Source organism: Mustela nigripes, chromosome 1, assembly GCF_022355385.1.
Source record: "Mustela nigripes isolate SB6536 chromosome 1, MUSNIG.SB6536, whole genome shotgun sequence".
Lineage (NCBI taxonomy): Eukaryota > Metazoa > Chordata > Mammalia > Carnivora > Mustelidae > Mustela > Mustela nigripes.
This window is the reverse complement of record NC_081557.1, coordinates 152,803,445-152,818,575: the sequence shown is the minus strand read 5'-3', so window position 1 is coordinate 152,818,575 and position 15,131 is coordinate 152,803,445. Positions and strand designations below refer to the sequence as shown.

At 39.7% G+C, this 15,131-nt stretch overlaps 1 protein-coding gene across 1 annotated transcript in view; it reads right to left on the bottom strand.

The window, feature by feature from the left end:
• The window catches only part of HERC3 (HECT and RLD domain containing E3 ubiquitin protein ligase 3), a 123,582-nt gene that overhangs the window by 48,290 nt on the left and 60,161 nt on the right, over positions 1 to 15,131 (bottom strand). Inside the window, exons 6-13 of the mRNA XM_059375833.1 lie at positions 14,677 to 14,898; positions 13,602 to 13,693; positions 12,365 to 12,495; positions 11,437 to 11,597; positions 9,195 to 9,271; positions 4,687 to 4,811; positions 2,823 to 2,882; positions 188 to 299 (exon numbers count right to left, since the gene is read on the bottom strand). Of these exons, the coding sequence (XP_059231816.1) occupies positions 188 to 299; positions 2,823 to 2,882; positions 4,687 to 4,811; positions 9,195 to 9,271; positions 11,437 to 11,597; positions 12,365 to 12,495; positions 13,602 to 13,693; positions 14,677 to 14,898 (980 nt within the window). The remainder of the gene's footprint in view (positions 1 to 187; positions 300 to 2,822; positions 2,883 to 4,686; positions 4,812 to 9,194; positions 9,272 to 11,436; positions 11,598 to 12,364; positions 12,496 to 13,601; positions 13,694 to 14,676; positions 14,899 to 15,131) is intronic.

Below are 15,131 nucleotides of genomic sequence, written 5' to 3'. Positions count from 1 at the left end.
GGGGAGGGTATGTGCTACAGTGAGTGCTGTGAGATGTATAAGCCTGATGATTCACAGACCTGTACCCCTGGAGCAAATATTACATTATATGTTAATAAAAATAATTTTAAAGAAGAAAGTTGAATCACTGCAATGCAAAAATGCATTTTTTTTTTTTAAATACACTCTGTAAATGTAAGGAACTTACCTGTTCTAGAATCATGGAGTGTTGAGAGCTCATTAATTTTTCAAATAACACTCTCGTTGAGTTCAGGTCAATCCCAGGGATTTTGGGACTTGTTTTAAAATGTTCATCAATTCTAAACAAAAATTTTAAAAGTGTGTAATAAAAGAAAACAAAGCAAACACTCTGATAGGAATTAGAAATGGGAAACAAAATAGTCTGTCCCTACTGATTGGATTTAAAGTTTGCCTAGTGGACAAGTTGCATAAAAATACTACACTTCAGGGGCGCCTGGGTGGCTCAGTCGTTTAACATCTGCCTTCCGCTCAGGTCATGATCCCAGGTTCCTGGGATTGAGCCCCGCATCAGGCTCCCTGCTCGACAGGAGGCTTGCTTCTCCCTCTCCCACTCCCCCTGCTCCTGTTCCCTCTCTTGCTGTGTCTCTCTCTGTCAAATAACTAGATCTTAAAAAAAAAAAAAAAAAAAGGCAAATAAAACTACATTTCAAGAAAGTCCCACAGAATCAAGCTCTGGAACCACCTTTGTCAAGATGATCTTAAAATTTTCAAGTTTTCTTTCTTTCCATTCAAAGTACAAGCAAGGATCATCATTTCCATTTGAGGCTATCTTGAAATTTATAAGCAGAGTGTTATTTCCTTGATTTACTCTTTAATTTTTGCCTTTTTCTGTAATTTTGGTACACTGACCTAGAGATAGATGCCGTATTGAGGGGCAAAACACACCCCCTGTGCAAACCGGCCCACTCATCAACAAATGGCAGGCAGAACAAACTTCCTCTAAAGCTTTTCTCAGTAATTTTTTTAAAAAAGCAGATCTACAACAAATACAAAGTTAGTGTCTCTCTGAGTTTACACAGGGGATACAATTACATACACCTAAGGACTAATTTCACCACTACTGTTTTTTTAACTTCCTAGCAACTAATCATTTTTTTCTAACCTTAAATAAAATCTTGGCCTTTTAGAGACTTTTAGAGAATATCTCTTTAATTCCTACTCTTGAACATTACCACATCTATTAATTACAAAAGAACTCTGCATTTGCAAAAGAGGCTACTGTTTATGAGTAATGGACACATTCAAACAGTTTTAACACCATCTGACAGCAATGCTGTAATTTATAAAAACATAAGTAGATTTTCTAACATTAAAAAAATCATAATTATATGTACTGAAGCTTAAATGGTCAAATAAAGAGATGCTTGGGCTTTGTTTGTTGGGTCTTTTGTTATTTTTACTCTAAAAATAAATCTACCCCAAACACAGAAATGAATTCTGGTGTCCTTTATGTAACCTTCCATATGCTTTGAGGTATTTTTTGCCATGCTGTTAAGAAAAGACAAAATATTTTATCTATTTTATCTAAATGTATTTATGCTTTGTAAAAATGGTCTTCACTTTAATTGGTTTCCTGTGAGGCATTCTGCATAAACTACATAAGCAGGACTCCTGAAATAGCACAGCTGTCAGTTAAAAAAAAAAAGACTTTAGCCACATCTCTATGGAATTTATGAAACTAAAGATGAATAGCCTGACAAATCGGGCTAAGGGCCGTTCCAACCCTTCATAAAAACCTAATCTTCTAGAACAAGGTTTCTCTGCCTTGGTGCTATTGACTTTTGGGGCCAAATAATTCCTTGTTGGATGGATAGGATTGTGGGGTGCTTTGCAACACCCTTGGTTTTTACCCACTGGATGCCAGCAGTATTACCCCCCACCATTGGAACAACCAATAAATGTCACCAGACATTGCTAAATGTCCCCTCGGTTGAAAACCATGGTCCTAAAAGACCAACATCAGCACAATCCAGGATATTTTCCCGGGAGGAAAAGGCTAAATACTAAGTCTGAAATAAACTGGAAGAGCTCATTTCAGCCACCCTAATGATATAAGTACATGACCTGGCAATCTCTAGCTGACACTGAAGAGAGTTTTTGAATTGACCTCTGGCAACCCAAGTAGGGACATAAATTTTTGGTGGGGGATGGAGTGGGATTCACACACAGAACTGAATTCTAAATCTTCTTGGGATTTCATTCACCTGGTCACTGGCAAAAAAGGACTAGAGATGATCAGGACTTGGGATCACCAGAGTTCAAAGAGCTCTGCTGCATGAGGTTCCCAAGGGGTATATTTGCAAAAGTGGTAAGGCCAAGCAAGGAAATGCCATTTACTACTTGGAAATTCAGCCCAAATGGCACACCCTGGTGAACTAAGCTAGACCTAAGTCCAAGGAGCTTCTACAGCTTCCTTGGAACATCCCCCTAAGCTCGCTCTTTTTGAGAAGAGTAAAACCTCTAGGAAAGCAATCCAATGAAACTGAGATTACTTGAAGAATTAAGGATTTAAAAACAAATATGGTACACATGTTGGGGGTAACATTTTAGAATGCCCTAAGAAATCCTGCTGTTGATTACATCAACTCTCTCTGAGATAGTCTCGCTCTTTGCTAACCTTTGCCAACCAGGCATGAATCAGCATTGCCCTTCCTGACATCCTCTTGTTCATCATTATTAGGCATTCCAGTTTTTGCACAAATCATCAGCCTATCCACTGAATTAAGGCCAACCAGCATCAAAGAGAACAGAAGTCTTTGCATCACATGTGGGTATTTTTTTTAAGATTCTAAATCACTTACTTTTTTTCAAGAAAACTTCCATTCCAACAGGCTGCGGAAGATAAGATCTGAACAACACCACTGCTCAGAAAGAAAAAGGTGGGCAAGCCTTTAATAATCACAAAGAAATAGTTATTCAAGCCTCAACAACAGGTTAGTTATCTAGTCCAGGATTTCATTAACAGCAGCTTTCCTAGCCAGATGAATCCCTGGAAAATGTACTCTTGCTGTGGAGAAACACTGTGTCTCAAAATGGACAAGTACTTAAATTTTCCATAAGTCGTGTTAAAATCAAAAGTACCAAGCGACTGAAAGAACGACTCTTGCACTGATTACCATCTTGAACATCCTTCCACCATCAACCATCTAAGATATTCCCCAGCTCATCTCCAAACATATAATCACAAAAGAAAAGCTCAGCTGTTATCTCCCAAACACAGAAATTGTCTTTGCAAAATAATAAATGAACAACCATTTCCTTCTATCGTGTTTCCTACCTGAGAAAGAAATTGAAAATAAGTGAAAATGAGTGTTTATCCCTATTACCTATATAACAGAGGTTCTGGGAAAACAGCTAGTTTCTGAGAGCCCAGAAAAAAGCTGTGTGTGAAGAGTCCTGGACCCTCTCAGTTAGTATATGGAAAAGGGAAGAAACACAACAAAAACGTGGTTAAGGAGGGGGTTGCGGTAATTGCTGGTAATGAGAGAATCTGGCTCAAGAAAGTTCTCTAGAGATCACTTCCTCCATCCCCTCATTTTATAAATAAGAAAACTTCGAATGAGTCAACTGTCAAGGTCCCAGCAAAGGGGAAGCCACCTGCCCCTACCTGGATGAGTCTTGTCCTCTTCCCTTACCCCTACATCCTCCCAGACTGAATTCCCTATCAGAGCCACTTAGGGTTAGAGAAACTCTGAGGACATGAGCTACTGGAGGTCATTCCCAAGGATCCCTTGGTACAGCCCAAAGTTTAGGGCCCTGGTCATTTGCCCTACTGTATTCTATGTCACAAAGCAAGATGTATTATACCCATTTCAGTGTATACCACTGAGTAGACAGAGTGTGATTCATTCACTTACTAGGTTCTGCAGAAAAATGAAAATGCTAAGGAAAGTCAATGAAAATGCATAAAAATGTGCAGGACAGAATTCTCCTTTAAAATAAACTTGATCAGGGGCACCTGGGTGGCTCAGTGGGTTAAAGCCTCTGCCTTTGGCTCAGGTCATGATCCCGGGGTCCTGGGATCAAGCCCCACATCGGGCTCTCTGCTCAATAGGGAGCCTGCTTCCCCCTCTCTCTCCACCTGCTTCTCTGCCTACTTGTGATCTCTCTTTCTGTCAAATAAATAAATAAATAAAAATCTTTTTTAAAAAGTAATAAAACAAAATAAACTTGGTCAAAGGCTTCAATCCTTTTCACTTGATTTTCTCAACCTGACATTAAAGTGCCATCTCAGCTAATCAATTTTCAATGTAAAAATGCTACATATTATTCAAGATTAGGTAAGATAACAGCTGTCTTACTTTTGGGATACTTCAGGTTATGCAGATGAAGAAAATCTTGGGGACAAACAACCATAACCCTGAGCTTTTTTTTTTTTAGCAGAAAGGCCAACTCACCTTCATCAGTCAGGATTTTTAAGATATGAACAAGGTAAGTTTAAGGGACACACTCTGAGAGAATGGGGGAACAATCTATTATGTTTTCTGGGCCTAAGGACACTAAATCCTCAAGAAATATGTGGCAAAAAAAAAAAAAAAAAGGATTCCCTAAAATAAAAAATTCCATGTATATTTACAACCTCAGTATGGAAGTAAGGGAAATTACTAAGCTAGAACATTCCAATATACCCTGTAAAAAATAAAATGAAAACAAGCAGCCACATACTTGATTGTATTTGCATTATTGTGTTCTGAGAGTTTTTGTCTCCAAACTGCTATGGTTTCATCATTTATTAAACTGGTGTAATGTGCTTGGTTCATCGTCCTGAAGTCAACGGCAGGGGAAGAATTCTAGAGGATTAAATAAAACAGTAAAAAAGAGAAATTATGTAGGATGGATCTTTTCTCTTTCTGCTGACATATTCTCCATTTTGGGTTTCATAGAGTGCGGGTGCACTGCCCACATACCCCTCTTCACTCCCTCACCACTGCAGGTGTCAGCTCCAGACAGGTACTGGCTGGGCTGCTCTCCGCATTTCGAATTTCTGAATGCATTTCGAATTTCTTAAGTTCTGGGGCTAATGGTTCACCCCTTCAACATCTGGTGGCAGGAAGAGGTGGAGTACAAAGGCCTAGGCCCCTCCCATCTACTCAGGACTGGGGAAAAGCCAACCTGACCTCAGAACTCCCAAGGCTGAGGCCTCTGTTACACTGACCTGCAGTCTCTCCCTCTACCCAACCCCACCTCCTTCATCCCCAAATAGATGCCCTTCTACCCCCCCACCCCGAAAAACTTTCTCAACATAAATCTCAGTCTCAGAGACTATTCACCAGAGAAACAAGCCCAATATGGCTTTTCCACACTTCTTTCCCCTCTGCTTTGAATCACTATAACCTCAAGGTTTTTAAGGTAGTAATCATTTGCCATAACTATTCAACTAACTCCGACAAAATATATCATTAAAAAGTTCAGTTATAATGTACAGTATAATCTATGAAAGCTTAATGCCTTTTAATTTCTTGTTCCAGGTATACAGTTATACATTTATAAGAAAGCTAGCAGAAAGGACATGTCAATAATAACCTTAAAAATTCCCAGTGCTACTGGGTATTTACCCCAAAGATATAGATGTAGTGAAAAGAAGGGCCATCTGTACCCCAATGGCCACGGTCGCCAAACTGTGGAAAGAACCAAGATGCCCTTCAACGGACGAATGGATAAGGAAGATATGGTCCATATATACTATGGAGTATTATGCCTCCATCAGAAAGGACGAATACCCAACTTTTGTAGCAACATGGACGGGACTGGAGGAGATTATGCTGAGTGAAATAAGTCAAGCAGAGAGAGTCAATTATCATATGTTTCACTTATTTGTGGGGCATAACAAATAGCATGGAGGACATGGGGAGTTAGAGCAGAGAAGGGAGTGGGGGAAATTGGAAGGGGAGGTGAACCATGAGAGACTATGGACTCTGAAAAACAATCTGAGCGTTTTGAAGGGGCGGGGGGGTGGGAGGTCAGAGTACCAGGTGGTGGGTATTATAGAGGGTATGGATTGCATGGAGCACTGGGTGTGATGCAAAAATAATGAATACTCTTATGCTGAAAATAAATAAAAAATAAATTAAAAAATAAACTCATTCTCACTGCAAATAAATAAATAAATAAATAAAAATTAAAAAATAATAAAAAATTCCCAGTGCTGCACAGCATTCTATATCCTTTATTCAGAAAGATCTAAAAAAAATAAAATAAAATAAAAAATAAGCACTTTTATTTTGTAAAATGTATCTTATTCAACTGATATTTCCCAAATCCTGTTCCTGATATAGAACTAAGAAAAAGTTGAAAGTGCTTTATACCCCCATTACTGTCACTAGAAAAATGAGAAACAATTATATTAAACCATTCATCCATCAATTCATAAGATGATTGTTTTTTTTCTTCTTTGTACCGACACATAAAAAGACAACTTCCATGTTTGGGTTATGGACATTGGGGGGGTATGTGCTATGGTGTGAAGTGTGTAAACTGACGATGCACAGACCTGTATCCCTGGGGCTAATAATACCTTATATCTTAATAAAAAATTTAAAAAAATTTTTAAAAAAGACAACTTCCAAAGTAAATTTTCTTGGTTACGTCCCCTAGTTTTGAGTTAAGATATCATAATAAGGGGAAAGAAAGAGCACATGTAACAAGTAACAAATTGGAAACATTTGCCGAAATTTCTGATCATCTGGGTCTTGATCATACTTTACTAAAATGGCCACAGACAGTTATAAGAGAACAAAAGTGGAAAATCACAAGATAAAGCGGACACTTGGAAACAGACAAGCAAGACTGCCCCTTCACCCTGGTCTTAAAACTACTGTTGCCTACTTTTTAATGACTCTCCCCATTCACAGGGAAGCTGAACAGACTCTGACACATACTTACTTTAAAATAAATATGGAACTATTTTCTTATTCTTCATCATACGTCCAATAAACTACAGGTGACTTGATGAAGTATACTCTCAGAATCACTTAAAGACCCAAGAAAAGGTTATCAATTTTCTGTGTCTTCTAATTATATACAGGCCAAAAAAAAATTTGATCTAGGGTGTTCCCAACTTTGGATCACCAGAGCTTTCAAAATCTTGACGGCTAAGTCACACTCTAGACAACTAAATCAGAGTCTTGAGAGACATCAGTGTTTTTTTAAAATCCCCTAGGTGATTTCTGTGGGCAACCGAGGTTGAGAATAACCGTTGGGAAAAGAAAATTACGTCACCTAGGCTGGTTTGCAGGCATATGAGCTTAAACACGCACACACAAGCACACCTAACATCCTAAGCACATTCCCTCTTCAAGCCTATGCAGCAAACAACATAAAAGGAAAAGGAGGGACTATGCCCTGCACTCCCTAAATTGCCAAGACGTGGAATCCAATGTAGGAAAGCAGTATCCGTACGCAACTCCCCCCTTCCCCTCTTCTATCTGAGACCTGGCGTTAGCGGAAGGAGTTGCATTTATAAAAATGGAGCCTATCATAATACAGACGCTTTCTCTTAGGTTAAGTGATTCTTCAGGTGTTATGGTAACGCAGTAAACACGTGATTTTCTCAGTCTAAACTGTGTCTAAACTGTCTGTTTCACAGTGTCTAAGTAAATATGTACAGCCTCCACTTCTAAAGAGTGAGTAACACCTTCCTAAGGGATAGTCAACTTTTAGTTTCTTTTTTGTTATCTTACATTTTTAATGCAGACCACTCTTATTAGTTGTTTAACTTTTCACTGTCCTATTTCTCTAATATGGCATTATTTTATATCCTTTTCATCAATGTTTTGTTTTCTAGTCCCAATGGTGCTAACTGCAATACATTTTAAAAACAACCCCTTAGATCAGATCTCATATTTATAAAAGTATAAAACTGACTTTTATACTGGCTTTCATAGGCAAATTAAAATTGGATAATATTATTCAACTCAATTTCTTAGGAAAATGAATGCTTCAAACTCTACTTGTCGACAAAAGTTACTATCCTACAGAGATTCAGTGCTTTTCGTATTTCATTTCACTGGCATTTTGAAGAAATGCAAAATAATCTCTGTTTTCCTCAAGATTTCTCTGTGAAGCACTGAAGCTGGGCCCAAAATAGGTCTAAAGCAGCAGTTCCAAATCACCCCAGATGGCAGCACTAAACAGAACCTTCTCCAGGCTCCTGACCTGGAAAATATCTAGTTGTCAGTTTCCACTGTCCAACCTGCAGCCTCAGGCTCCAGCATAACCTCTTCTACCAAATCACAGACTTTCACTGACTAGAAGGCAAGAACATTGTGTATTTAAAGATGGCAAAGTATCAGATGAATGGGGAGAAATTTCCAGGACTCAAAGGGGCCGCCGGTCTCCACAGTTCCTATTTTCTTCCCAACCAACTCTGACTCCTCTATCATCACAAACAGCTCTTCCCTGCTGTTCCATGAGAGGGTAAGGATCCATGCACGATATATAGTAGGTCCTCCCTACAAGCTGGTTGAATAAAATTGGGTGGGGGAGGGGAGTGGAGGGGAGGGTGCCCAAAAGCAAGGAAGGGAGTGGAGGGCTGAAAACAGAACTGTGTCCCAGGTTTCAGAATGACTTCCCTTGTCCAGGAGGAGGGGAGGGATTACTGCTCTGTCACAGATTATTATCTGGACCATATTCTCCTCTACCTGCAATGCTGAAAGATACTGGAACATCATTCTTCCTGACTTACCCACTAGAGTGACGCAGGACACAATGTGAAATTTTAGTGTGGTGTTATGAGCAGATGATAAATAATAAAGGATATCTGAATATTGCATCATCTCTTTTATATTTAGCATATACTCAATCACATCAAACAAACCCACTAAGTTCTCAAGTACCCATCATTTGTTGCTACCTAATAGGGAAGAAAGGGAAAGTCAAATAATGCCAAAGTATGAATTCTCTAGGCCTCCTTAAATATCTTTTGGAACAAATGTAGACATAAACAAATGATTTTAAATTATAAATTAGAACTCTATGATTAAAATACCAGGAAAATTACTGGCACTTCAAGGAAGCAAAATGGAGAGAACATCTTCAAGATCAGTTGGCTTACCTTAATAAGATAAAATTGGTAGAAACAAAGAGTAATATTGCTCTCATGTAATTATTTATTAAAATAAATACTGGTTCACCATTATTCCACCCCCAAAATAATAGTCGAAAGAATTTTTTACCTCATATTTGGAGCAAAGTACAAAAGTTTGGTCTCCTCCAGAGAAGATTTGTTTAACAATATGGTATTTAAAGCGATCTGTCAAAAAAATTTTTTCAAGAGCATATTTTTCAGTAATTAAGCTTTTTCCTTGATCCCCTTTCCTAATACTCCAAAATATGCTTCAGACTGCTTTCCTATCCATTTTATTTATGTCAAGGAAGAAACCTCTCCTGGCTCTGTGCCCAAAACTGTTTCTACTTCAATTAAAAATAAATGTACAAAATGGTATTCTCCCCTCCAACTCTCCCCCTAGCCCCTCCCCAACAGCAAGCTAGGATGTTGTTTCCATTTTTCATTCTAATCTTTCCAGCCACTGATGTGCAGTTTAAAACGGTCACTAGAGGAGCCTGGGTGGCTCAGTCGTTAAGCTTCTGCCTTCAGCTCAGGTCATGATCCCAGGATCCTGGGATCCAGCTCTGCATAGGGCTCCCTCTCGGCCAGAAGCGTGCTTCTCCCTCTCCCACTCTCCCTGCTTGTGTTTCCTCTCTCGCTGTCTCTCTCTGTCAAATGAATAAATAAAATCTTAAAAAATGAATAAATAAAAGTCACTGATATCAACAGTAACACTGTCTGAGTGTGCTGTTCTCCAGCCTCTCCAGGATGACGCTTGTCCTCCAAGGACCTCCGTTTCCTACTCTCTGCTTTATCTCCCATCCACGGTGACCCTCCAACACCGCCAACATTGCTTTCATTCCCAATATACCGCACTATCCCCTGTCTCTACATCTTTTCCTTCCACCACTCTCAATGCAAACTGTACTTTCTACCATGGTGCCTCCTACAGCGCGGCGGCCATGGTGCTTCTGTGCTACTCACTACTGCTCGCTCTCTCACAGTCCTCTACCTGGCTAACTCCAAATCAGGCTTTAAGACACAGCTCAAACTTCCTCTAACCGGAATACTCCTAGATGCCCTCCTCTGTGCTCCCACACTCCCATGAAGGGTCCTAAAACCACAGCCTTTACATGATGAATTGAAATTTATCTACTTACATTATAAAATCATTTTGGCAGACATCCAAACACAAATTTATGATCACACAAGTTAGGTTCTAATCAAACTTCAAAAAGTTGTGATTTCAAATTAACCTATACAACAGCTAAGTTTATGAAATTGCTTTTTTTTTCTTAAATACATGCATTCCCAGCATGTCTACAACGCCTTGGTGTAAAAGAAATTCTCAAACGGCAGAGGACACCTAGCCATTCTTTCACTTTGGGGAACATCATCAAAACCAAATCTTATTTATTTTGTATTTTGAATTCCACTGCATTTTTATATGCTCATATATTCATTCCATAAATCTTTCTTGACTGAGAAGTCTGTGCCAGGCCTTGTGCTGTACCCAGGTTTTACAAAGAAGACTCAGTCCCCTGCACATAAGTTTCTTATAATCTAGTAGGAAACTTATGGTAGTTATTGTTTAAAAAAAATCCTAATCAAGGCATAAGTCACTTTATAGTCTTCAAAATCAAGTTATTATTAAATCACACTTCTTTTTAATGACTCTCCAGCTTCTTGTCAGCTGCTGGATTCATTATTTCAAGTCATTCATACTGAGTGACTGACTTACTTTGATTTCCAATGAAATGAACGCTGTGTTATTTAACTATTTTTTTTTAAGAGAGGAAAACAATGGCATAAAAAGAAATCATGTTATGATCAGAATAGCAAAAGCAAAAGGAAACTAACAGCATAAGCATTGAGGACAGGCTCTAGAGTGAGGCAGACCTAGTTTTAATTCCTGCCCCCAAAATCTCTGTGATGTTGACAAGTTACTTAACCTCCTTAAGACTCAATTTCCCCATCTACAACATGAAATAATAACCACGAATTCTTAAGGTTGTTTTCAGTGCTTAGCACAAGTAAGTAATAGAGCTTGGTTACATAAACATTAACTTTTATTAACAGCAATAATAACAAATAAAATTTATACACCACTACCAAGGTCCCTAGGGCCAAAATAACGTGGTTTTTTTTTTTTGCTTACTCTCAACTGAGATCTCTAGTATCTCAATTATAGACCCTCATGCATAGTAACTACTCAAATAACTGTTGATTAATGTTAAAAAAAAAAAAAAAAAAGCTCTCATACTCATTTCCTCCAAAAGACTCCAAGGTCATATATAGATATGTGCTCTATAAACAATATTTTGTTATAATTTAAAATAACATTACATTCCAATGAAAATCGCTCTTACCGGCTCTGGCTGAAAGCTGGCCACTATGAGCGGCCCAGTACCCTTTCACAGGGGATGGGCACTTAACGTTACAAGTGTGCCCTGTTCCTAATTGACCTCTTGCTCCACAACCAAATGCATAGATGAGTCCAGAAGAAGGCACGAAGGCTAGGGTGTGTTGTCTGGGGAAAAATAAATTCATATATCAGCATAGTTTCTACTGCTAGTGATATACACTGAGACTGACTTTCAGCACCCCCACACGAGCACAGCACTGTCTCTGGGTACCCCCTAGAAATGCCCCACACTGACTTCTGACTGTTATTGCAGTGGCTGGCTCTCCATTATCTCTGAGACTCTAAGCAATGAGGAAGATGGCAGCACTTGGAAAAGGCTGAATGACCAGCTGCATCAGGCCTTCGAGATGACAGGGAAGAAGCAGGGTACACCAGGCAAAATTTCCAAGAAGTTCTTTGCGGCTCTCTCACTTTCCTTTCTTCATGTCTTCTTCCCTGCTAGTCTTTATCCCAAAATAAGTCTCATGTCCCCATCCTGCTCCCCTCATCTAAAACCTGTCTTTGCCATACTCTACTCGGATAGGACTTTCTCCAAATTTCACTGTAGCTGTGTACGCAGCCAAGATCTCTTAAAATGCTGGTAGTCAGAGGGGTGCCTGGGAGGCTTGGTCAGTTAAGCCTTGGCCTTCAGCTTAGGTCATGATACCAGCGGTCCTGGCATTGAGCCCTATATCCTGGCTCCAGGCTTCAGGCTCAGCAGAGAGTCTGCTTCTCCTTCTGCCCCTCCCCCTGCTCTCTCTCTTTCTCTTAGATAAATAAAATCTTTAAAAAAAAATGTTAATGATTAAGTCTAACCACATGCTCTGTCATTACAAAGACAAGATTCATTTCAAGGTCTTAACAGACACTAGGAAACTCTTCAGGGCACTCACCTGCCACAAGCAATCTGTGTTACTTCACTGCCCATCAGCTCCAGAACTCTTCTTGGATTAACCTCATCATTCATGGAATCATGTCCAAGTTGTCCACAGGAACCCGCACCAAAGGTAAATACACCTCCACTCTAACAAGGGAAAAACATGACATGACTACATTGTATCTGAGTTTTGAGTACACCCCTTGAAAAGCCTCTGTACACAAGATTCATATCACAACAGTGTGTACAAGAACACAACACTCACTTGATCATTCACCAAAATGCCTTCTTTGCAATGTTCATTAAGTAGAAAAGTAATTTAAAAAAAAAAGATATTAAGAACTATATCTTTATGGACCAAAGACAGCACTGCTCAAGGGACCATGTGCCATCTGCAAATTTCCAAAGCACAATGATGTGCTAGGAAGCAAAACAAAATGAGGGGAAACAGAGATAGGTGAAATGAGATGACTTTGCACAATCACTCATATATAAGAAATTAAATGCTCTACAACCCATTGGTAAGTTAGCTACTTTTTTTTTTCCTTTACAAATGAATTTATTCTAAAATTTTTTTCAATGATCACTGTTTAAGATATCATTTACCTTTTTTTAAAATAATTTTTATTTTTTATAAACATATAATATATTTTTATCCCCTGCGGTACAGGTATGTGAATCACCAGGTTTACATACTTCACAGCACTCACCATAGCACATACCCTCCCCCAATGTCCATAACCCCACCCCCCTTCTACTCTCAATAGTTAGCTACTTTTTAAAAATTTTTTTAATTTTTTTATAAACATATAATGTATTTTTAGCCCCAGGGGTACAGGTCTGTGAATCGCCAGGTTTACACACTTCACAGCACTCACCACAGTTAGCTACTCTTTAACAGCTGTGCTTGAAGAAATGTTAAGACATTTTACTAAAGTGAATCTTTAACAGTATTTGTTCAACATAAAAATACATTTTCGTTCTCTCTGCATGTGATAGTTTTAGAAAAAAGAGGTTGATAATTTTAAGACATGAAGTACATTGCTCTGTATTTTTCACATATTTAAATGGTTTTAGAGGAACACAGAATGTTGCCATATACTATACTTCAAGGTTATTTATACTGAACTGTTTTTAAACACCATCACTACTCTAAAAGATACTATCAAAACTAATCGAGTAACAATCCTCATCTCTGCCATACCCAACACCAAACCATCACAGAACAAACCCAAACACTCTGAGTCCCTTACCTTTGTAAGGACTGCTGTGTGTTCTTCTCCACAACTAATATAGACGACTTTCTGCGTTCGTAAGAGTTTCACATGGCAAGGAGACTCTCGATCTACAATAAGAGAAAAATCAGAACGTCACTCCCATTAGTTTTGAGATGAAACGTACACAACTATCTTAGCGTGACTTTTGAGTCCTCCTGGATCCCTGACACATACGCAGCTTCCTGTCTGCACATCCACTGGAGTATCTAATGTACACCTCATTCTGAACACATCTAAAACCTAATGCATGGTGTCCCCACACCACCCAACGCTGTCCACTCGCCAGCCCCCAACACACACACACACACACACACACACACACAGAATTTCCCTCATTCCATAAATGGCAACTTCATCCTCCCACTTTTCCTCTCTTCCCTTCAACCACATACCCAACGATGAGCAAAACCAACTGACCACCCCCTTCACAGTATATTCATAACCAACTTCATTCCCACTGCCTCCGAACTGGTCTTCCAGCTTCCCTGGGGCCTGCGCTCGCCAAAGTTAAACTGGATCCGTCTTCTCCTCAAAATATTGACTGTCTTCCCCTTTCACTGACGGAAGCCAAACTTCTTCCTTTGCCTTCCATGGCCCCACATCATCGTGCCTATACTACCTCTCTGAGCAGCTCTGCTGTTCTTCCCCTCACTCATTCCCCTCTTGAACACGCCACCTATCTTCCCACAGTACAGACTCCACACACCCCACTCCCTGTGACTGAAACGTTCTTTGCCCAGATAGCTACATGTCCCCTTTCTCCCTCCTGACCTCCTTTGGGCTCTGCTCAAACATCTTATCAAAAAGGCCTTCTCTGGAAACCTTATATAAAACAGGACACCATCCTCTCAAACACATCTGACGTACTATACTTCCACCCACCAGCGTGCAGTCTCCACAAAGTCGAGCGTATCATCTGTTCTGTTCACTCCTGCACCCTTAGAACCTAACATGGGGCCAGCGCACAGAAGATTCTCAAGAAGAATGTGTTAGTGTTAAACAGATTAAAGTGTTTTTGAACTAAAGAGATATATACAAAGACTTTACTTACCTTCTTCATCACTGAGCCCTAGCTGCCCTGCATTGTTCATCCCCCAGCCAAAAACTGCTCCTGAGAGAGACAGGGCAAAGCTGTGAGCTCCTCCTGCAGCCACCTGAGCCAGGGGTATGCCCTCCAGGGACCTCACCCTCTGTGGGCTGGCTTGGGAGGGGAACTCCTTTCCCAGGCCCAGCTGCCCATGGCTGTTCTTTCCCCATGTGAAGAACTGACCATCTGAAATAAAGACAGGGTGACTGGTGTTACCAGACAGGATACAAGTTCCTTTCACAAAAATAACCTCGTAAGAACAACTTAGTGGTCCAGGAGAATCATTTGTTAGTTGCTCCCCTTCAACCTACCAAACCCTCCTGAGAGCAAGGGACAGAGACACTTCAAGCTATGAAGACTGCCAAAACCTGGGGCACCTGGGTGGCTCAGAGGGTTAAGCCTCTACCTTCAACTCAGGT